The sequence below is a fragment of the Mauremys mutica genome, chromosome 4, assembly GCF_020497125.1.
Source record: "Mauremys mutica isolate MM-2020 ecotype Southern chromosome 4, ASM2049712v1, whole genome shotgun sequence".
Taxonomy (NCBI): Eukaryota; Metazoa; Chordata; order Testudines; family Geoemydidae; genus Mauremys; species Mauremys mutica.
The window spans coordinates 47,198,458-47,222,081 of NC_059075.1; the positions used below are offsets into that span (position 1 = coordinate 47,198,458).

The 23,624-nt window shown below is 40.3% G+C and overlaps 1 protein-coding gene across 1 annotated transcript in view; it reads left to right on the forward strand.

Annotated features, from left to right (window-relative positions):
• The window catches only part of SNX6 (sorting nexin 6), a 45,929-nt gene extending 22,792 nt beyond the window's left edge, over nt 1–23,137 (forward strand). The window contains exons 8-13 of the mRNA XM_045013476.1: nt 4,394–4,469; nt 5,136–5,175; nt 6,577–6,663; nt 7,593–7,752; nt 11,068–11,153; nt 22,447–23,137. Of these exons, the coding sequence (XP_044869411.1) occupies nt 4,394–4,469; nt 5,136–5,175; nt 6,577–6,663; nt 7,593–7,752; nt 11,068–11,153; nt 22,447–22,500 (503 nt within the window). The 3' untranslated portion in view covers nt 22,501–23,137. The remainder of the gene's footprint in view (nt 1–4,393; nt 4,470–5,135; nt 5,176–6,576; nt 6,664–7,592; nt 7,753–11,067; nt 11,154–22,446) is intronic.
• Nucleotides 23,138–23,624: the final 487 nt, after the last annotated feature.

The window sequence follows — 23,624 nt, forward strand, 5'->3', positions numbered from 1 at the left end:
CTGGGGAGGCAGCAGGAGCCAGGGGTGATGGGGAGTAGGGCAGGGGAAGCCATGGGGGCCAGGGCAATGAATGGTGGATTGGGGGAGGCAGCGGGGGCCTGTGGCACTAAAACACAAGTCTGCCAAAAGTGCCATTTTCCCCATGGCCAATGCTGTACTAGACCAGTTGGAATTAGAATAATCTGCTTTTACACTGGAGACAGTTTGATTCTTCATACCATCTCTTTTGGGAATAACTGAAACATGTATTTAACCTTTAGTTAAATGTTATGAATTTTAAAGTGCAGAGGTGGGTGGTACAGCTACATTCATAATTAAATTCTGTCATAAACCTGTTCTAGTGGGGAGAACTTTAGATCTGCCTGCAGTTACCTGGGTTCAATTCATGCCACACAAGAAATTAAATTTCTTTACTCAACCTCAAAACTCATCTATGCTTCTTCAACCAAAAGAGGCAGTCATAATATGTCAGGGGAGTGGAGAGGTTTGGGAAATTTTGGCATGCCAAAATTTGGGGACTATTGGCGACCTTAAGTTCAGGAAGGAAATAAATGTCTCCTTCCGCAATTGCCCAGCTTCAGTCTTGGAAGGTACCATTGGTATTAATCAGCTCGGAAACTTCTAGTAAGCAGTGTCTGTTGGGGCCACGTGTGTGCACCCACCTTCTTCCTCTCAGTGAATTCCAAGGGCATACAAGCAGGCATAGACCCACCTGTGTCCTTCAGACTGCTAAAAGAGCAGTGGGCTGGCATAGCTCAGTGTTCTTGATGCATCCCTCGTTGGGATGGTTTGTCCTTATCTTCTCTAGGGATTTTTGTTTGTGAAAAATTAAATAGGATTTTTTTTAGAGTAGCTCTTTTCCCCCCAGTGTTTGCATATTTTTTTCAAGTGTCATCTGGGCTCAGCTCTTTTGCATTGCCATACCATCGTTTTTCAGTACGGTTCTGTTTTATCTTTGTTTTTCTTTCCCTTTTGTTAGGGTCTGCTGACACAATGGCACCATGGTGAGGTGACTAGAAAGGCAGGCCTTTCAAGTCTAGCGCTTCATAAAACACTTTGACGCTGGTCACTGAGGGTTATGTGCAATATCTGGTAACTGGGAGACGGTCACAATTTGATTAGATGTTGGATCTATCTTGCTTTCTCCTATGAAACCTGAAAAGATTAGGAGGGCCATCTTTAAACTGCTGTTGGAAGAGACTCTTAAGGAGCAAGCTGTGGAGTCTGGCAGAATCTGCATTAAAAGGGCACTTTAATGTCAAAGACCCTTTGCAAGAAGTGACTGCTTATGGGCCTGGCAAAAAGTCTCTGTTTTTTTGCCCAAGTTAAAGATGTGAAGATTGGTGGACAGCCGCACCTCTGCGGTAGCTCAAAGTAGCGCTTTCTCAGGGAAGAACTGGGGAAAGGACATCTATGTTTGCTGTAACTGTGATTGGCTTATAAGAGCCCAGTCTCCATAGGGAGTGTCTTCTGCCCTAGGAAAAGTGCACACTGTTCTTGGGGATTCACATAAACAAAGTCCTTTTTAATCCCAGCACAAAGGTGGGGATTGGACTTCTGAGCTTTCACAGCTATGAAAGCTTTCTTGCCAGAGGACAATTCCATATGCCTCCCTTGGTAATAGTAATTGACATCTGTGGAGTATGTTGAGGTGCTTACCTCAGCACACTGTTCGAGACTTGCAACCCAAGGTGGTGCTGTTAGTTCCAGCCTGAGTTATGCAATTTCAGTTCTCCATTGTCCTAGAACTGAGAACTGAACTGCAAATCTTGCATCCCAGTTTACCAGAACTTTTGTCTCAGAATTCTTCACCCAGATTCTGATTCTCTTCTTAGGCTGGCAGCTAAGACTTCTGGATTTCTGGGAACACTAGATTGAGTATTTTGTCAAAGTCAAGAGGTTATTTTGGAAAACAGGAAGCCGTTGACCAGGAAAACCTACTTGATGAAATGGAAGGGATTTTCCTTCTGAGCAAGTCAGAAAAGAGTAGATCCAAAATGGCCTTCCATTACTTCTGGTTTTGGGTCTTCTGCTACATATATGACAAAAATATGAGCTACCACCCTTCATCTGTCTGCCATTTCAACTTTCCACCCTCTAATGCATGGACTGTTGATCTTTGCTGACCCTGCAGTAATGCAGTTTGCCAAAGACTTGCTCCATGTATTCCTTCTTTTGTGTGAACCAACCTTTGTTCATGGGATCTGAAACCGGTACTTATGAAGCTAATGGAGGCCCTGGTTCAAACTCCTGTCAGACAGTCTTCGTACAGTTTATCTGAAGATTGCATTCTGCATAGCTGCATTATCAGCCCAGATTGCTAGTGAGATCCAGGCCCTTATGACTTATGTTCTGTAAGAATGGCCCTGTGTCCTCACTACAAATTCCTGTCTAAAGTGGTTTCAGGTTTCCATTTTAATCAGACCCTTAACTTTCTTGTATTCTTCCCTAAAATTTATTCACGTCTAGCAGAGGTTAGATGCCATACTAGATGACATCAGGAAGGCCCTTGGGTATTACCTGACTAGGACCAGGGCAGGATCTGTAACTCTCCTGGTTTTATTTCCAATGTACCACAAAAATATGAGGGTCTGGTAGCAAGAGACTGACCAAACTCAAGAGATCAAAGGTTCATTGATCCTAATGGTTGAGAAACACATGGCTCTCAACATTCTGAGGTATCGTAGTGGCCAGTCCAATCAAACAGAGCCTGGGGACTGATGGTTTCCTTCAAAGTTCTTTCTAGGGAAGTAGTGTATGGACCTCAGGAATCTTGCAGAGATTCTCAAGCGTGGTCCGTGGAGCGCTTACTAATGATCTCCAGAAAGCTGGAGTGTCGCAAGGAGTTGTCGTGTCTCACTTCCAGCTGTTAAGTTACACTAAAATATCATTTAGACTAGAAGTTCTCAATCTGTGGTCCACGGACCACCAGTGGTCTGTGATCTCCATTCAGGTGGTCCACAGATAGTTCCCTCTCAGGTGCACACCTGGACCAGCTGCATATGAGAGAATGAAGGGCCACCCTCCTAACGAGTGGAGCCACGAAGGCATGGCTCCACGAATTAGGTACCTGGACCCTGGAGAAGACACACCTGTAAGGTGAGGTGATGGCCTTGGGGAGACTAGGGGGTAGGTGGGAGGGGGCAGTGGGGTGAGAAGAGGTGGGTGGGGAGAATTTGGGACATGCAGGGCTCCGGTGGTCAGAGAAAGAGGCAACTTTCCCCAGCTCCAGGGCTGCAGCTGTCAGGTAGAGATGGCCCTCCTCCCCGGCCTCACCTCTGTGGCTGTTATGGCAGGAGAGAGACCCCCCTCCTTCCCAGCCCCAGCTCATGGGCTGCAGTGGCGGGGGAGAGAGGGCACATCCATTACATTAGAAAGGTAAGACAACTGATACTAAAATATGAATTGTGTGCTTTTATTTGTAGAACAAAATTTTTTAAATTATTTTTTATATAGTGCTTTTATCCAAATCACTTTACAATAGTTAGCTAATGGTACAAACAACATTTGGAAAGATCATTAAATGGTCCACCGAGATCCTCAGCAATTTTCAAGTGGTCTGCGAAAAAAAAAGTTTGAGAACTACTGATTTAGACTGATTAAAATAAATAATTTCCTACTATGACTCCGCTATATAAGCTATTATAGTAGTTCCACAGGCTGATAGACAATAGAGAGTCAGAGGGAAGGTGGTCCAAAAAACAATCTGTTAAAACAAGGTCTATGCTACAAACTTTTTGTATCTTTTTTGTAATCTATTGTGATGAAGTACCATCAGAACAAGAATATTAACTTTTTTATATTCTCAAGGTAAAGTGAGTCAAGAAATTTTCCAGTTGTGTCAAATATCTGAAAGCTGAAAGGCACACCACTGGTGAGGGCATGTAGGGTAGGTGTAGCTACATGCTGTAGTGAAAAGCAGGCTGTGTCCACACCGTGGTATATCGTGTTTGTCACATGTGGAGCCACCTGAGCAGCTTGTCAGCCCCTGGGTCAGTTGCATTGGCTGCTGCTGGGGCAGTCTTGGGGCAGCAGGAGTTTGGTGTGGGTGGGTTTGGGGTTGGAGCTGCTGCTTACCTGGAGGGGGCTTCCCTCCCTCAGCTTCCCTAGCTACACATGCTGCCTCTACTGGCAGCCAGCCACCACCCATGGGAGCTGCAGAACCGGGGTTTGGGGTGGAGTGGAGGCAATGCATGGAGCTAGGGTGCTGGGGCCGCTGCTTCCCAGAATTTCATCTTGTAATTCCTGCATCAAGTCCATAACTCCTGGTTGAACTAGAGCATACCTTTTAGAAAAGCATCCAGTTCTGAAGAAATAACTTGTGCTTCTTGAAATAATATTCATACAAGAGTAGAGTGAAATATTCAGTCTTAAGTCCTTTTTTTCTTTCTAGGTGTTGCAGATGACTGTAATAGAATTGGTTCTTCATTATATACATTAGGAACACAGGACTCCACAGATATGTGCAAGTAAGATTTTTATTGTTAAAAGTGATTAAATTATGAGACGGATTGCTACCCAGGGTTGATGTCTATTCCATTATCAAAATGGAATGAGTCCATGAGAGAGAATAACATCCAAAAGAATGGTTTCTTTCTCTTCCCTTACCATTCCCCATTTGCATAGCAAGCAGATTGTAAGGCATGACAAGAGCACGTCTAAGATCTGGGTATATGCACGCTTTGTCATAGTCACAGCAGAGCGATCATGCTACCAATCACATTGATTGTTGGGTTCTGTCCGTGCCCGCCTGAGAGGCACCGAGACGCAACACTTGTGCTCACTCAAGATTTTGGTAATTGTCTCCAATATGTTGAATGGTCTTTTGATATTCTGAACTAAATTGTACTCTTGGGACTCTCCACACTTAAACATAGGCAATTTAAAAAAATGTTCTATGAAACTTGCTTGTGAAAACGAAGGCTTAACCATATCAGTTGTCCTTGGCATTATTGCAGGAAGGAGCTATATATGAAGTTAACGTACAGATATTTGTCAATTCACCTCAGTTCTGGTAATACTATACACCAGTTGCAGTACCAAATCTTGGTTTTGTGATCAGGTTATTTAGATCATTGATTGGCAATTGAACTGAAAAACTTTGAAGTCATAATACGTATCTGTTTCGTTCCCAGGTTTTTTCTGAAGGTATCAGAGTTATTTGACAAAACAAGGGTATGTATCATTAAATCAATTTTTAGATGTAAACTTCTGTTTGTAATAATATATCCCTGTGTTTGCCATGATACTGACAATTAGTATCTTGGAGTCAGTGGTCTTTTGATCAGCTTGAGTTTTTTATTATAAGTATTTGAGCATTGGGCAGTGGTGAGGAGGAAGATAGTGTGTTAGGATTTTCAAACTGCTTTTTAAAGTAAATGTTTAGTCTTTAAATAAAACTACATTAAAAATGACTCTGTAAACTGTGTGAAAGGGTAAAAGGTCGAGGTGGGCGAGGTGATATTTATTGGACCTCTTGTTGGTGAAAGGGACAAGCTTACACAGAGCACTTCAAAGAATATGGTTTATCTACCTTTTGGCCTGATATTAATTTTGCCAAGTAAGGGGAGCTAGTCCTCCAAAATGTTAAGTGCTCAAAGTTTTTTTTTGCCTATTACTGCAACAGAAGTGATTTTAAAAGACTTGCACTTGAAAGAGCATACAGGAAGATAGCTTTCTCATGGGATAGTATAACTTGGAGGCAATCAGGAATAAGAGTATAATGCAGTAGATTGGGTGGAAAGGACACTAATGGAAAAGGAAATTTTAAAAATATTGAGTTGGGACCTTGAGCAACAATCATTTGAGAGGTCAGCAAATTAGTTATGTAAATAGCTAGTAAACATGAATATTTTAAAACCTATTGGTTTATGCAGACATGGAATAATGAAGATTTTCTGAATCAGGAATGTTTCTTCAGATAAATGATTTACCCTGTTCTGTTAACTACATACGGGTACAGCAATACTGTATTAGGTACATATTTTATTCAAAGACTGTTGAATCAGTTTATTGCCTTCTCATCACTGAGATTCAACTTCATGAGTGCACCTTTTGAACACAGTTACTGATTTGGTCAAAGCTGGATGTGTTACTGAAATAACATTTTAACACTATAGATGTCGGAGATGAAGGTAGGTGCCAGCAACTGTACAGAACTGGTTGACCTTTCCAGACAGTTCATACAGTGGAATTGGTCTCTTTGAAGAGTATCTGCACTTGAATTGTTGATATGGAGTTAAGACAGAATTTTTATGTTCTATTGATGAGATGAGACTGTGTATTTTCCTCTGAGGCTATTTGAACTTCTCTACCTTTTTCAGTATACAATAAATGCCATTGAAAGTGGGAACAACGTCCCTGTTAAAAACTGGCTTCCTATAAGACAAACAGGCACACCTAGCACATTATGCTAAAAACCTTGATTGTTTAATTTTTTGAAAGTGGTAATATCTGTGTGCATCATGCACTATTGCTTTGCGAGTATTTGCACCTGTACTTGCATCAAACAAATGAAAAATTGGAGTCCAGATGTTTTGAGAAGGGCATATCACTTTTTTTTTTTCCCCCTTCCAGAAAATAGAGGCACGGGTGTCTGCAGATGAAGACCTTAAGCTTTCTGACCTTCTGAAATATTATTTAAGGGAATCGCAAGCTGCTAAGGTGAATTTGTGCTTTATGCTCAATGAGGTAGTGCACTACTTGAAAGAGTATTTAGGGATCACCTAAGTGAATGTAAATTACATTAATTTGGTGGATTAGGAAAAATACTAAAATCTCCAGCCTGTTAATTTTTGCCCTCTTCCCCCAGTATGACATTGGATCTTCACTCTTAAGAAAATGGTGGTCAAATTTTGTTTGCTCCCATCTGCAAGGCTAAATATCATTTGTGGATTTAGAAGCAATGAAGGAGTGACTTTGAAAAATTCTCTAAACTACTTATAATTCACAAACTATTCTAACTGTTGTGCTTAATTGAAAATTAGTCGTACAGTTTGACAGCTGTTTCATATACTCTAAAATCTCTGAAATTAAAACAACAAATTTAAATAAAACTTTATTATAGGCAAAGTTGGTTCCAAAACTATTTGCTTTGTGTGGGAGGAAACTGTTTTCCTTCTAATAGTTTGAAGAAGCAGTTTACAAAATTGTCCACATTCAGAAAAAGGTGGTGGTGGTGATGGATGCTGTTTACATTTTTTTAATACAGAAGGCTAGTACTATTTCTAAACAGTAGTCTGATTCTGATCTTCTGGGAGGACATGGAATTCCCCATACCTGCCTTCTCCTAAGTTTCTTGCAACATCCTCTGAAGCTTCTAGTGTTTGCCACTGTCAGACAGAATGTTGGACTAGATGAGACCACTTGTCTGATCCGATGTGGGAATTTCTATGTTCTTTTTTGTTGCTGGGGTGGGAGGATCTGTTTTTCTATATTCACATGACTAAAGTTAGAATAATCTTAACAAGCAGGAATAAAATGAAAATCTTGAAAAAACAAGGTAGTCTATGCTCTGATCTAGGGCTAAAATTGAAGATATCCAACAGTAGGTAATTGTAGATTTTATACAGTCTTATACTTCGTTTTTGCAGGATCTCCTATATAGAAGATCTAGGTCACTAGTGGATTATGAAAATGCTAATAAGGCATTGGATAAAGCAAGAGCAAAAAATAAAGATGTACTGCAAGCTGAAACCACTCAGCAAGTATGTTGTCAGAAATTTGAAAAAATATCTGAATCAGCAAAACAAGGTATTTGAGCAATCTTTGATCACACATTATATTTGCACTTTTAAAAAATCTGTTTTCTTGAATAGCCTCAATTTTTCAGACATTTAGAATATGTTTACTGCTCTGAATTTTCTCTGCTTTTAATCTGTATTTATTTGTGACTTATCTGAGGACATTAACAGTATTTTCCTTCAATATTAAAGACTAATGGTCTTTCTGGTACCAATATGATGCTTAAATGGCTGAATTTCCTCAAATCAAGATACAAGTAACGAAGTCGTCACTTGTTTTGACATGCACAGAAGTGTAACTGACTGCAGATAGTGAAGACACACACAATTTTGTCAAGCTCTGTTGAAATGGCCTTACACAACTCTGCCTAGCCACTTCAGTGCTGATTTTCATTGACTGCCACATCTCATTGCAGGTGGTTATAGGTCAGAAACAGAGGAGCCAGTGAGGGGAGTTTTTTGCTGGGGATGCTAGTACTGGAGCTCTGTCCCAAATGAAGCAGCTTTGGTGGGTGAAAGGTGCTCCTCCTTTGGAGAAGAGACTGTTCAGTGTGCTGCCTCCTTTCTGCAAGTCTTTTTCCCCCTTTGGGTTAAAGTTGGCTTGAGGAAGTGGTCTTCTGACCCAGTCAGCATTCCCTGTCCTAAATTAGCCCCTGGAGCCCACCTTGCTTCCCCATCCACATCAGTCGCTAAAATTCTTTGGCTTTGTAAATCTGCCAAAGTTGGTGGCTCTTTGGAGAAAGATCCTGTTAGCCCCTGAAGTGTTCTGACAAGCACATTGTCTTTAGACTACCTGCCTCAGCTGTTCTTCAAGTTAATTTTGCTCTGGTGTTCTCTGCAGAACCCTTCACCTGCCTGCTTTCACTCATGAGTGAAGTCAAGTTTCTGGGGCAAGTGATGAAGGGAAAAGAGAAGAATGAATTTAATCTTTAAATTAGGGCTGTCAAGTGATTAAAAAAATTAATTACGATTAGTTGCGCTGTTAAACAAAAATAGAATACTACTTATATAAATATTTTTGGATGTTTTCCAATTTTTCAAATATCTTGATTTCAATTACAGTACACAATACAAAGTGTACAGTGCTCACATTATATTCATTTTTATTATAAATATTTGCACTGTAAAAATAAAATATAGTATTTTTCAATTACTACAAGTACTGTAGTGCAATCCCTTTATCATGAAAGTTGAACTTACAAATGTAGAATTATGTACAAAAAATTACTGCACTCAAAAATAAATCAATGTAAAACTTTAGAGCCTACAAGTCCATTCAGTCCTACTTCTTGTTCAGCCAGTCACTCAAACAAGTTTGTTTACATTTGCAGGAAATAATGCTGCCCGCTTCTGGTTTACAATGTGACCTGAAAGTGAGAACAGACGTTCGCATGGCACTGTTGTAGCCAGCATTGCAAGGTATTTACATGCCAGATATGCTAAATATTTGTATGCCCCTTCATGCTTAAACCACCATTCCAGAGGACGTGGCCAATGCTTATGATGAGTTCTGCTCAATAACGATCCATAGTAGTGCAGACCAATGCATGTTCATTTTCATCATATGAGTCAGATACCACCAGCAGAAGGTTGATTTTCTTTTTTGGTGGTTCGGTTTTGTAGTTTCCGCATTGGAGTGTTGCTCTTCTAAGACTTCTGAAAGCATGCTCCACACCCCGTCCCGATCGGATTTTGGAAGGCACTTCACGTTCTTAAATCTTGGGTCGAGATGATGTAGCTATCTTCAGAAATCTCATATTAGTACCTTCTTTGCATTCTGTCAAATCTGCAGTGAAAGCGTTCTAAAATGAACAACTTGCTGGGTCATCATCCGAGACTGCTATGACATGAAATATATGGCAGATGCAGTAAAACAGAGCAGGAGGCAGACAGTTCTCCCCCAAGGAGTTCAGTCACAAATTTAATTAACACACTATTGTTTTAACGCATGTCATCAGCATGGAAGCATTTCCTCTGGAATGGTGGCCAACGCATGAAGGGGCATACGAATTTTTAGAGTATCTGGCACGTAAATACCTTGCAATCTTGGCTACAAAAGTGCCATGCGAACACCTGTTCTCACTTTCAGGTGACATTGTAAATAAGAAGAGGGCAGCATTATCTCCCGTAAATGTAAACAAACTTGTTTGACTTAGCGATTTGCTGAACAAGAAGTAGGACTGAGTGGACTTGCAGACTCTAAAGTTTTACATTGTTTTGTTTTTGAGTGCAGTTATGTAAGAAGAAAGTCCGCGCTTTCACGATAAAGTGATTGCACTATGGTACTTGTATGAGGTGAATTGAAAAATACTATTTATTTTGTTTATCATTTTAACATGTATATAATTTTTATTACAAATATTTAAAGTGAGTACTGTACAATTTGTATTCTGTGATGTAATAGAAATCAGTATATTTGAAAATGTAGAAAAACATCCAAAATATTTAATACATTTCAATTGGTATTCTATAGTATAACAGTGCGATTAAAACTGCGATTAATCGCAATAAATTTTTTTAATCTCAATTTTTTTGAGTTAATGTGATTTAACTGCAATTAATCGACAGCCTTACTTTAAAAAAAATTAAAATATTAAATTTAAAGGGATACATACTATCTGACTCCAAAAGAGCTTTACATATATGAAAATTATGATTAAGAGAAGCCAGCACAATCACACTTTAAATAGCTCCTTCTCTAACGGTATGTCTACACTGCAGTTAGACACGCACAGCAGGCTCATGACAGATGACGCAGGATCAAGGGGCTTTGGCTAAGGGACTGTTTAATTGCAGAATAGATGTCGAGCTTGGGCTGCAGCCTCCCACTTCATAGGGTTTGAGAGCCTGGGGTCCAGCCTGAGCCTAAACGTCTACACCATAATTAAATAGCCCTTTACTCCAAACACTGAGCCTGAGCCAGCTGGCACGGACTAGCTGCAGGTTTTTAATTGCAATATAGACATACCCTTTTGGGGAGGGATAGCTCAGTGGTTTGAGCATTGGCCTGCTAAACCCAGGGTTGTGAGTTCAATCCTTAAGAGGGCCACTTAGGGATCTGGGGCAAAAATCAGTACTTGGTCCTGCTAGTGAAGGCAAGGGGCTGGACTTGATGACCTTCCAAGGTCCCTTCCAGTTCTAGGAGATGGGTATATCTCCAATTATTTAAAAAAAATTAACAATGCTGCAATAGCTCTGAGCCCAAGTTTTGGTCTTAGTCTTAAACTTGTGATTTTTTTTTTCCTCCCCATCCCAAGAGGAAAGTGTTGTAATGCTTGAATGCACTGACACTGTTTTTAATGGAATCCCAAATTATACTTTACAGAACTTGTAGACTTTAAAACAAGAAGAGTTGCTGCATTCCGAAAGAATCTAGTGGAACTTGCAGAATTGGAACTGAAGCATGCTAAGGTAATCAAAACCTATTCTGGTTGGTATTTAAATCTGTTTTTCCATGTTGTATATACTTGGATAAGATCAGTTTGGTCATTTCTGAGTTATGTAATGTACTCTCCACCTCCAAAAAGTTCAGTCGGTGCTGATATGAAGTATGAGCAGCTTCAGCTGAAAGGCTAACTTTTATAAAGTTGTAAACTATGGAGAATAGGGGTGCAGGCACACTCTTTGAATGGGACTTGTGCTCCTAAGTGCCTTGAGTTCTTTTTGAACATTTCTATCCCATAGAAAATCTCATGCATTGACTATAGTATCGCTGCCCATAGTATCTGTCTAGGTACCTGTATGACTCTCATTAGCATAATATCTGAGTTTCCTTCTCCATTATTAGTGGATTTTAGCCTTTCAGTCCCCCTCCAATGAGGTAAAAGTATGCCTGAAGCTCATACAGGAAGTCTGTCACTGAGCAAGACACTGAGGCCAGATCTGTGTATAGATTCTTGAATATACCTTTGAGCCTTGGTTTCTTTTAGTTCACTAGCATAGGATGTTGACTAAGAAACTTCAGTTGCAGATAATTTACTGAACATGCTAAATGGTTTTAAGGAGGTGAATTATTTTTCCCCAAAAGAACCTAAGTGCACTGTCCTTAAATGTCATTTAAATGCATTTGAGCAACTATTTTTTGGTCTTTATGGAGATAATAGCTTACTGCTTTTGACAAAGCTGCAGACACTGGCTATAATGTCTTATTCCAAGGGATTTTCCAGAAAACCTATCTTGAACCATCTGTTCCTTCAGAATTCGCATTATTCAACTGTTACCATTGTCTGTACTTGCCACTGATTCCATTAAAACCTTATTTCTGAGGGGCTCTATTTTGAATATTTTAGGCTGAAATTAGGCATAGACACTTGAAATTCAAGCAAGTGTGTAGATCTATTAAAAATGTACATCCATGCGACTTTTGTTTAAATTGGTTTGGACATTTCAGTTTGATGTAAAACAGTTTAGATTGGATGCCTTTTTAATGCCGAGAGGGGAAATGGCTTTTTCAAATGTAATTTTCAAGTAAACTTTTTTGCATTTCTTTATCCTTTTGTCATCCATCTTAAACTAAACTCAATATGTATTTATGTACTAGAATATGTGGGACTCTTCACTTAATTCTTATGGATCAGATTCTTATGGCTGGATTCACATTTAGCCATCTAAAAAAATTTAAATTTTAAAAAATTCTTGTTTTATATTGGTTTGAGTATGATGCTTCTTGGGGCACCCAGGATTGAGAGTCACCTTGTTACGCTCTGCCTCCAGTGCAAGGGAGTTTTTCTTCTGTCAGCAGGATGTTAGTTCCCTCACACAGCCAGCCTGTCAGCCACTCAAGCACTCTCCTCTGGGCTATACCAGCCCTGCAGGTTGACAATAGATACACCCCAGCTCCCAAGTCCCTTCCAAGTGTCTCCTTGTGGTATCTAGCCTCTGACTACCGAATATCCACAGAAATCCCAGATCCTCTGTTCCCAAAGGAACAGTGTCCCCCAGTTTACCAGTGTCACGTTAGGCCACCACTCGTGTATCACACACAGCACTTAAGTTCAATTATAGTAAAACAAAAGGAAACTTAAGAAAGAATAGAGATTCAAATAGGAACAAGTGTGAGTGATGGAAACAAGTGGATACATACGAAGCAAAATCATAAAATGCAAACAAGGGCCTAAACTTATTAATAGTTACCTTTCCTATCTAATAAAGTACGGTAGATTCTCAAAGTTCAGTCTTTTACAGTGCTTGCTAGCTCCAAGTAGCTAGGACACAGTCTTTCATGAAGCAACCCTGCTTATCTGAGGTACCTCCTCGGTGAATGGGTCTAGTGTCGTCCCGTCCCTCCCCCCACCCCAAATACTGAATCAGTCTTTTGTCTTTATTCACAGAGTGGGCAATCTCTTCACTGTCCTGTTGTTCCTTTTTCACTTCAAGTGGTTTTCATGATTATAGTTTCTTTGATGGTTTTCCATTGACTTTTCTGGGTTGGTGCAAAGGTAGACAACTGAGCAATACAGTACGTACTCTGCTAGCCAGGGAGGAAGACAGCTCCTTTCCACTTTAATGGGCCCTCCCCGAGCATGTTATTCCCTGGGGACTCACTTTTGCTTGAGGACAGTAAGGAATAACTTTCAATGTAGTTACATTATTCCTTTAAATATTACTCATACACACATCTCGCAGTGGTTATCGATAGGTTACAAGCTTTCAGTAGAGACCTCACATACTACCTCTATGAAAATGGTGTGCTAGTGAGTGGTGTGGAAAGTTTATCAAGTCTCAGACAGGAGTTGCTTGTATTAAAACAGTGAACCCTTTGCCATTGGGCCTCTGTCACACAGAGAAACCTGGGGGGTGCCCTGAATGTCTTCATTTCACTTTGTCCAAAAGATGCTTTATATTTTGGGAATGGTGTAAAATTTTAGCTTTTAGTTTACCAGAGATGGGAATCGGGGACATTGTGTGTTCCAATACTGTGTTCTTATTTTAATCAATAAGAACTTAGATTTCTAAGCATAGACAGTTTTCTTGGAATCTGTACGTAGTCATGAGTCTATAGTACTTCCTTTTGTACTATTTGCTTTAATGTATGCTGCAAATTCCTTCCCTCTCCAGTGATTTAGTTACCCAGATTTCCTCACTTGCATTCATACTTTCCAGGGAACAGTAATGCTAATGCTAGCCACAGATTCAGACCTTTGAAAAAACTGATAAATTCAGACTCCACTTTGTCTCTGACCTAATGCTCTCAGTTTTCCATTCTCAACTCTAGCACTCTATTTACTCCTTTGGATAGTATCCAAGTCCTGCTTTGTCAAATATTGCAAAGCTCATAATACCTGTACATTAGCGATGTGATCTGCAGACAGCGTTGTTAATGGAGCAAGGGAATGCATAATAGAAAATTCTGATCAACTTGATCTATGGTTATGAAATAAAACCAATTCTTAGATTAAGTTAGTTAATTAAATTCTTTTATTAAGCCTGTTAGTGCTTGTTGGTCTGTCTCGTGGCACAAAATGCTAATGCATTTTGCATTTCTTTTAGATCTCAGGAAATTATTGTAACTCCTGATGCCCTTGCATAATCTAATTTTGTTTTAACAATGTGACAGAATATGAAAGAGAAACTAAAGCTGTAGCAAGATACTGTAATTATATTATTTACCTTTAAGCTTCCATTGACCACCTTTAAATTTTTAGATACGCCTCTGATCTGTTGAATCAAATGATTGCAGTTGACTACTTCAGAACAATCCAAAGGAAACTTAAAACTTCAAAATGATCATTTGAATAGTTTTGGTGGTGGTCAAGAGATGCTTATTCAAAGTAGAAATGTTCTGATCAAGCTGTCTTTGCCTCTCTCAGATTTTAGATTGCTATCTCTGGAATGGTCATAGTAGGCATACAGTCACTGGCAAAAAGGAATGCTGGTAAAAACCTGCTTCAGACCTCCAAATAACACTTTTAATAAGAGATCCTTTTTTGGCTCTGGTGGATTTTCATTTTAAAGAACTGTTAAAATAGTGTGTGGGAGAGGGGAGAAAACAAACCCCAGCAATGACCCTTCAGGCATTAGGTAGGAGGCTTTGATACCAAGGCTTATTTTGATAACGTCAGTGGTGGGACCAGTAAAACTTTAAGGGTATGTCTCTCTCTTATGAAAATTATGGGGCAGGCTTTCGATCTCCTTACTATTTGACTGAACACCAGAAGCTGTTTCTTTAAACCTTCCTCCCAAATCCTGGAATTATGAATAAGAACTTGTTTTCATTAAAAGTTCTGTAGATTTGTAAATAACGTCCACTGTACCTCAAAGCCTTATCTTTCTCAGAATTGATGAGATGGGGAGTGACACAGGCCTCGTGCCCCCTCTCTGGAACTGAATTTTTGGAAGGGGGATTATGTAAATTCCAGATACAAATCTAAAAGTGTATCTAAAGGGAAAACTAAAAGGAAAACTGAATTTAAATTGTTACCCTCCTTTGCCAGTAGAGGGTAAAGCTGTTACTGTGGTACCTTTTTAGACAAGTAAAAACCTCCAGAAGTTCTAAACTATGCAGGTTTGTGTAGCTTGTGACTGCTAGAAAGTAAATTAATAGAATCATAGAAGATTAGGGTTGGAAGAGACCTCAGGAGGTCATCTAGTCCATCCCCCTGCTCAAAGCAGGACCAACCCCAACTAAATTATCCCAACCAGGGCTTTGTCAAGCCTGACCTTAAAAACCTCTAAGGAAGGAGATTCCACCACCTCCCTAGGTAACCCATTCCAGAGCTTCACCACCCTCCTAGTGAAAAAGTTTTTCCTAATATCCAACCTAGACCTCCCCCACTGCAACTCAAGACCATTGCTCCTTGTTCTGTCATCTGCCATCACTGAGAACAGCCTAGCTCCATCTTCTTTGGAACCCCGCTTCAGGTAGTTGAAGGCTGCTATCAAATCCCCCCTCGCTCTTCTCTTCTGCAGACTAAATAATCCCAGTTCCCTCAGCCTCTCCTCATAAGACATATGCCCCAGCCCCCTAATCATTTTTGTTGCCCTCCGCTGGACTTTCTCCAATTTGTCCACATCCTTTCTGTAGTGGGGGGCCCAAAACTGGATGCAGTACTCCAGATGTGGCCTCACCAGTGACAAATAATCACGTCCCTTGATCTGCTGGCAGTGCTCCAACTAATGCAGCCCAATATGCCGTTAACCATCTTGGCAACAAGGGCACGCTGTTGATTCATATCCAGCTTCTCGTCCACTGTAATCCCCAGATCCTTTTCTGCAGAACTGCCACTTAGCCAGTCGGTTTCCAGCCTGTAGCAGTGCATGGGATTCTTCCGTTCTAAGTGCAAGACTCTGCATTTGTCTTTGTTGAACCTCATCAGATTTCTTTTGGCCCAATCCTCCAATTTGTCTAGGTCATTCTGGACCCTATCCCTACTCTCCGGTATATCTACCTCTCCCCCAGCTTAGTGTCATCCGTGAACTTGCTGAGGGTGCAATCCATCCCATCATTCAGATCATTAATGAAGATGTTGAACAAAACTGACCCCAGGAATGATCTCTGGGGCACTTTGCTTGATACCAGCTGCCAACTAGACATTGAGCAATTGATCACTACCCATTGAGCCCGACGATCCAGACCGCTTTCTATCCACCTTATAGTCCATTCATCCAATCCATAATACTTTAACTTGCTGGCAAGAATACAGTGGGAGACCGTATCAAAAACTTTGCTAAAGTCAAAGTATATCATGTCCAGAGCTTTCCCCCATATCCACAGAACCAGTTATCTCATCATAGAAGGCAGTCAAGCTGGTCAGACTTGACTTGCCCTTGGTGAATCCATGTTGACTGTTCCTGATCATCTTCCTCCCCTCCAAGTGCTTCAAAATGGATTCCTTGAGGACATGCTCCATGGTTTTTCTGGGCACTGAGGTGAGGCTGACTGGCCTGTAGTTCCCCAGATTCTCCTTCTTCCTTTTTTTTTTTTTTTTAAAAGATGGGCACTATGTTGGCCTTTTTCCAATTTTCCGAGACCTCCCCCAATGGCCACGAGTTTTTAAAGATTACGGCCAATGGCTCTGCAATCACATCAGCCAACACCCTCAGCACCCTCGGATGTATTGCATCCTGCCCCATGGACTTGTGCATGTCCAGCTTTTCTAAATAGTCCTTAACCTGAGGGCTCCTCACCACTGAGGGCACCTCCCCATACAGTGCTGTCCAGTGCAGCAACCTGGGAGCTGACCTTGTCGGTGAAGACCAAGGCAAAAAAAGCACTGAGTACTTCAGCTTTTTCCACGTCATCTGTCACTAGGTTGCCTTCCCCCATTCAGTAAGGATCCCACACCTTCCCTGACCACCTTCTTGTTGCTAACATACCAGTAGAAACCCTTCTTCTTACCCTTCACATTCCTTGCTAGATGCAACTCTAATTGTGCTTTGGCCTTCCTGATTACACCCCTGCATGCTTTAGCAATATTTTTATACTCCTCCCTAGTCATCTGTCCTAGTTTCCACTTCTTATAAGCTTCCTTTTTGTGTTTAAGCTCACCGAAGATTTCCCTGTTAAGCCAAGCTGGTCGCCTGCCATATTTGCTATTCTTTCTGCACATTGGGATAGTTTGTTCCGGTGCCCTCAATAAGGCTTCTTTAAAATACAGCCAGCTCCCCTGGACTCCTTTCCCCCTCATGTTAGCCTCCCAGGGGATCCTGCCCATCAGTTCACTGAGGGAGTCAAAAATCTGCTTTTCTGAAGTCCAGGGTCCGTATTCTGCTGCTCTCCTTTCTTCCTTGCGTCAGGATCCTGAACTCGACTATCTCATGGTCACTGCTGCCCAGGTTGCCATCCATTTCTACTTCCTCTATCAATTCTTCCCTGTTTATGAGCAGCAGGTCAAGAGGAGCACGGCCCCTAGTTGGTTCCTCCAGCACTTGCACCGGGAAGTTGTACCGAACATGCTGCAAAAACTTCCTGGATTGTCTGTGCACTGCTGTATTGCTCTCCCAGCAGATGTCAGGGTGATGGAAGTCCCCCATGAGAACCAGGGCCTGTGATCTGGAAACTTCTGTTGGTTGTCTGAGGAAAGCCTCGTCTATCCTCCTGGTCTGGTGGTCTATAGCAGACGCACACCACAACATCATCCTTGTTGCTCTCGCCTCTAAACTTAACTCAAAGACTCTCAACAGGCTTTTCTCCAGTTTCATACTGGAGCTCTGAGCCATCATACTGCTCACTTATATACAGTGCAACTCCTCTACCTTTTCTCCCCCGACTGCCCTTCCTGAACAGTTTATACTCATCCATGACAGTGCTCCAGTCATGTGAGTTACCCCACCATGTTTCTGATATTCAAATCACATCATAGTTCCTTGACTGTCAGGACTTTTAGTTCTTCCTGGTTTCCCAGGCTTCTTGTGTTCGTGTACAGGCACGTAAGATAACTAGCCGATTTCCCTACTTTCTCAGTATGAATCAGGAGGCCTCCCCTGTTGCACCCTCCTCCTTGTGTTTCCTCCTGGTATCCCACGTCCCCACTTTCCTCAGGGCTTAGGTCTCCATCCCACAGTGAGCCTAATTTAAAGCCCTCCTCATTAGGTTAGCAAGCCTGCCTGCGAAGATGCTCTTTGTTAGGTGGATCCCATCTTTTCTTAGCAATCCTTCCTGGAACAACATCCCATGGTCGAAGAATCCAAAGCCCTCTCTCCGACACCACCTGCACAACCACGCATTTACCTCCATAATTAGATGGTCCCTACCTGGGGCTTTTCCTTGAACAGGAAGGATGGACAAGAACACAACTTGCGCCTCAAATTCCTTTATCCTCCTTCCTAGAGCCACATAGCGTGAAGTGACCCCTGCTCTAGGTCATTCTTGGCAGTATCATTGGTGCCCACGTGGAGAAGTAGGAAGGGGTAGTGGTCCAAGGGCTTGATCAGTCTTGGCAGACAATCTGTCACAACCTGAATTCTAGCTCCAGCCAAGCAGCACACTTCTCGAGTTTCCTGGTCTGGATGGCAGATGGATGACATAAAAAAGAATCTAACACATCAGAAAAGGGCAGAGAAATAAACAGTGACAAGTTTTTAAAGTGCTTGTACACAAATGCTAGAAGTCTAAATAATAAGATGGGTGAACAAGAGTGCCTCGTGTTAAAGGAGGATATTGATATAACGGACATCACAGAAACCTGGTTGAGTGAGGACAATCAATGGGACACAATCATTCCGGGGTACAAAATATATCGGAAGGACAGAACAGGTTGTGCGGGGGGGGGAGAGCAGTGGCACTGTATGTGAAAGAAAATGTAGAATCAAATGAAGTAAAAATCTTAAACGAATCCACATGTTCCATAGAATCTCTCTGGATAGTAATTCCATGCTCTAATACAGGGGTAGGCAACCTATGGCACGGGTGCCGAAGGCAGCATGTGAGCTGATTTTCAGTGGCACTCACAGTGCCTGGGTCCTGGCCACCGGTCTAGGGGGATCTGTATTTTATTTAATTTTAAATGAAGCTTCTTAAACGTTTTAAAAACCTTATTTACTTTACATACAACAATAGTTTTTAGTTATAGAAAGAGACCTTCTAAGAACGTTAAAATGTACTACCGGCTCACGAAACCTTAACTTAGAGTGAATGAATGAAGACTCAGCACAGCACTTCTGAAAGGTTGCTGACCCCTGCTCTAATAAGAATATAACAGTAGGGATCTATTATCGACCACCTGACCAGGACAGTGATAGTGACTATGAAATGCTGTTCAAACAAACAACCCACATGGTCAAACAGACACACTTTTTAAACAAACAAACACCCGGTCAAACAGCCAGCAACTAGCACCAGTCAGACACATGGTCACAGCGGACAGTCAGATATTCACCTCTCTAGCTCACAACACAGCCCCACTAATGCAGCACCCACCATAGCTCAGTTCCTAGGCATTCTCCCTCTGTTTGCTTCTCCTCTGTTTGCAACTCACTCAATTCGCAACTCTCGCAGTTCACTCGGTTCACAAATTCAATATATTATGCATATAAAAGCTCTTGAGCTGTAAGTGTGGAAGTCTGTATTTAATGTTTGGCTATCTCATTTGAAAGTCACATGTAAACCTGGTTACCACTTTAAAACCATCTTAGTTCTGTAACGTTGAACTTGAACTACAGTTCATAAACAAGGTGGTGGTCATACTCTGGAACTGGTGAGGATAAACAGTGCAACTTGAGTGCAGCTTACATAGTTCAATCAACAACTCATTACAGAATCCTGATCTGGCAATTAAATTTAGATACTCAAATGTGTATGTAAGGTGGGACAAAACCCAGTTTTGACATGTATGCCTTACATTAATACAGGTTTTTGTTGTCTTCTCCAAACGTAGGAGTTATGAGGGATGCGTATCTGAAAGATTTAGTATATGAAACTTGTTCTATTCTTAGAATATGAAATTTGTTCTATTCTGAAAGGGGAAAAAATGCCCATCACCACAGATCAGAAAAGTTAAGTGGTGTACCACTTGTCAGAAGTGACTTATGCATTCTAATATGGCAATGCTGGGATTTCCTTAAACTTGAATGGATCTGTTTTCCCACTGATGCATGGATTTAATTAACGTTAATGCTCATGAGTTTCCTACATAATTTCCCCATGTTGATATGAGAGTGCCTGTTGTTCAGTAGAATGGCTGGAATCCAAAATCCTCTATTTTTATATGTTTTACATATACCAGGCTGGCAACTAGATCCTCCTGTTACAGGCCAGAGGCCACAATCTCTCATGTATTACTATCCATATACAGTACACACACATTTTGTCTATTCTGCCAGCATACTATAGGCTCCACTCTACCTCATTCACCTTTCCGGCATCGGGCAAAGATCAGCCTTTGCCATTATCAGTCTACCAACATAGGCCTCGGACTCCTGAGTTCCTATGACCTAGCAACATAGGTGATTCTCCCTGCACCTTACATGAGTTGGAAGGGTGGACATAATACTGTGTTGGTGTAATTCATATACACAACAGGAAAAACTTAGTTTCTCTTGTGGAGTACTGGTGACTGCTGCCAGTGAGTGGAGGATGGATGGGGTAAAGGATCAGACAAGACTGGTGTTTGGAGTTTTAACTGACATGATTCTCATTTCTCCAAAGAAGGGCAAAGGAAACAAAATCAACAGTGGGAGATGGCTGTGAGATATTTTTTTTTTTATATGAAGCCTTTTATACATAATTGAACTGCTTAATTTGGAGAGGAGAAGAATGGGGAGGAGATGCCAAGAATCTTAGTCATCGTACAGGTTAAACAGAAGCAGTAGATTTTTTTTAACATATGAAAAGCTTCTTTATATTAAAAATCAAATTTGAAATTAAGATCATACATAAAGTGATGGAACTCACTGCTACAATAGTTACCAAGAAAGACCTGGATTTGAATAAGAACAGAATTTAAAACTATAAAATTCATCAGTCCACATGCTTGACAGGGTATATGTTCATTACTAACTGGGATCAAGAAGTTTTTTGCATGGTATAATTGTGCATTATGGGGTTTTGTCTGTCCATCTTTCATTGGACTAGATGAAATATTAGGATGTTCATTCTTACCAATTCCTGTTTCTTGTCCATACTCTTCAGCTTTAGATTGGAGTACAAACTCAGTACAATTTGTAACTGTAGAACAGAGCCAGATAATTGAAATTGCTAGAAATGGGATGTGTAAAACAGATGATAGCCAGCACACTGTGCCTTTTAACTTCCTTTAAATTCTAAAAGGTAACTCGTTTTCTAATAATGGCATTGTTGGGTTCTATAGTTAGCTCACTGATTTCCAGCCCATACTTGATTAATTTGTAAGTAAATATATATTTCTAACTGCCAGCCCTGTAAACTCAGTCTGGGATCGAAAGACAAGTTGTTTGTTGCTTTCTACATCACTAGTAATGAAGATTTTGCCTGCCAACTTGTTTTTATTTACATCTGTACAACTAGGGATAGATTTGGCTTTGCAGTTTAAACTTGATTAACAGTTCTGATAACCACTGTTCTATAGCTGCTGTCTCTGCAGTGCGAACAAGTTAGCTTTTTATTTTGTCACTACCAAAGTGATAACACACATGGAACATGTCTGAGGAATAAGGTGCCACTTTTTGTAATTTTTCAGGATAGGACCACCCTTTAAATGATTGGTTTAGGGCATTTAATTGATTGTTTTCCTGAATTGCTCCAAGATAAATATATCAAAGAAATTCCTGTCTAGTTTATTTTTACTGATATACACTGTATTACTTGAATAATATAAATAATTCTGTTACGGGAATCATCTGACAATAGTAGTATTACTATCTTTTCTGAGTGAGGCGCACCTGAAAGAATATCTTCCACACAAATCTCAGTCATCCTTTTACAACTGAGAATTTAACTCTAAAAGAAAGGACAACAGACCTCTATGGTGAATTTGTTGTGTTTTGTATCACAAATAGGCTTTTGTTGAGATATGTTTGGGAAGGATATGAGATGTAGTGGAGAAGTTATTTAAACTAACCAAATTCAGAAAGTGTACTAGATCTCAAAATTTCTGTTTAGTGGTTCCTTGAGATTGGCTTGCTATGTTCAACAGATCTTTCTAAGAGATGAAAATTGCTTAAACAAAAATATTTTACAAATGTTTTATAGCTATCCATGCTGCTTAATAAGTAATTTTATCTTCATTTAAAAATATTTTATACCTCAGAAAATACGGAAATGTGGTCATCATTTTCTTTATTTCTACAGGGTAACTTGCAGCTGCTGCAGAGCTGCTTGGCAGTGCTAAATGGAGACACATAAAACACTCTGTCCATCCACTAACAAGGGCTGCCTTCTTCTGGATTTTGTTTTCATGACTTTTAATAGGGATTTACATCTCACTGGAGAAATCAGTTGGCAAAGTATGCATAAATAAGCTCCGCGTCTCTGAAAAAGTGAAGACTCCTGAAAGCAGTTCCAGACTATATGAAGCAACAGCATACTCATTTATGCACATGTATTCACACACACGTTTATTTAATCATCGTATGCTTTCATTGTTCAGAAATCAAATGTCCTGTTTCTTTGTGAAAGTAGCCAATATAATTATGTTCATGTTATGAATAGTATTATGGTATGGCTGCCAATCTTATTTACCTTTGTAAGTAATTTCTGAAGTTGCCCATTTGAATGCATTGTTCAAATGGATTAAATATTGCCATTAGATGTTTGAATATTGTTGTTATAAACCATTGTATGCATTGTCTTAGTTTTTCCATGTCCTGGTATCAAACATCTTAATGATTTTTTCCAAATAATGAACATTTCTTAGAAATTTTGGAGAACTTTATGTACTCTTTATAATTATGATTTAAAAGGAAAAGTAAATGCATTAGTATGTTTGCCTTAACTTGTAGACTAATCCCAATTATTGTAAAATAAACTGTGAAATCAGTGATTTTTTTTCTAAAACTATGCAGTCATTGTATCTATAATAATTTAAATAGGCATTTGTAGCAAATTTGGTTAATTTGATCAGCATTTTCTTCACTCCTCCCCTGAAGCAAATTGTTGAATAGTGTTGGATTGGACTGACCCTGCTTCCTGCTAGACTCTTCCAATAACTCTTCTCACTTAAATTTGAAGGTTTATTAGCTTATCTATCTACTGGTAGCCTCTAGTTCACTTAGACATTGTTTCAGACTTGGTTACAATTCTATAGGAAAGTAATTTTTAAAAAGAGTTCAGTTTTTTAGTAGGAAAGAAGAAGAAGAGTGGCAAAAGCATGAGTTTAGACAGCAGGGGAGGCAGTCAAAGAGACAATGTTGCAATTGGCCCCTTCTTGGTTAAACACAAGTAGCTCTGTCTCAAAAAAACAACCCCAAAAACAACGATTTGGACATGGAGTGGCAGGAATGAGAGGAGGGTCATGTTCCCCTGACCAA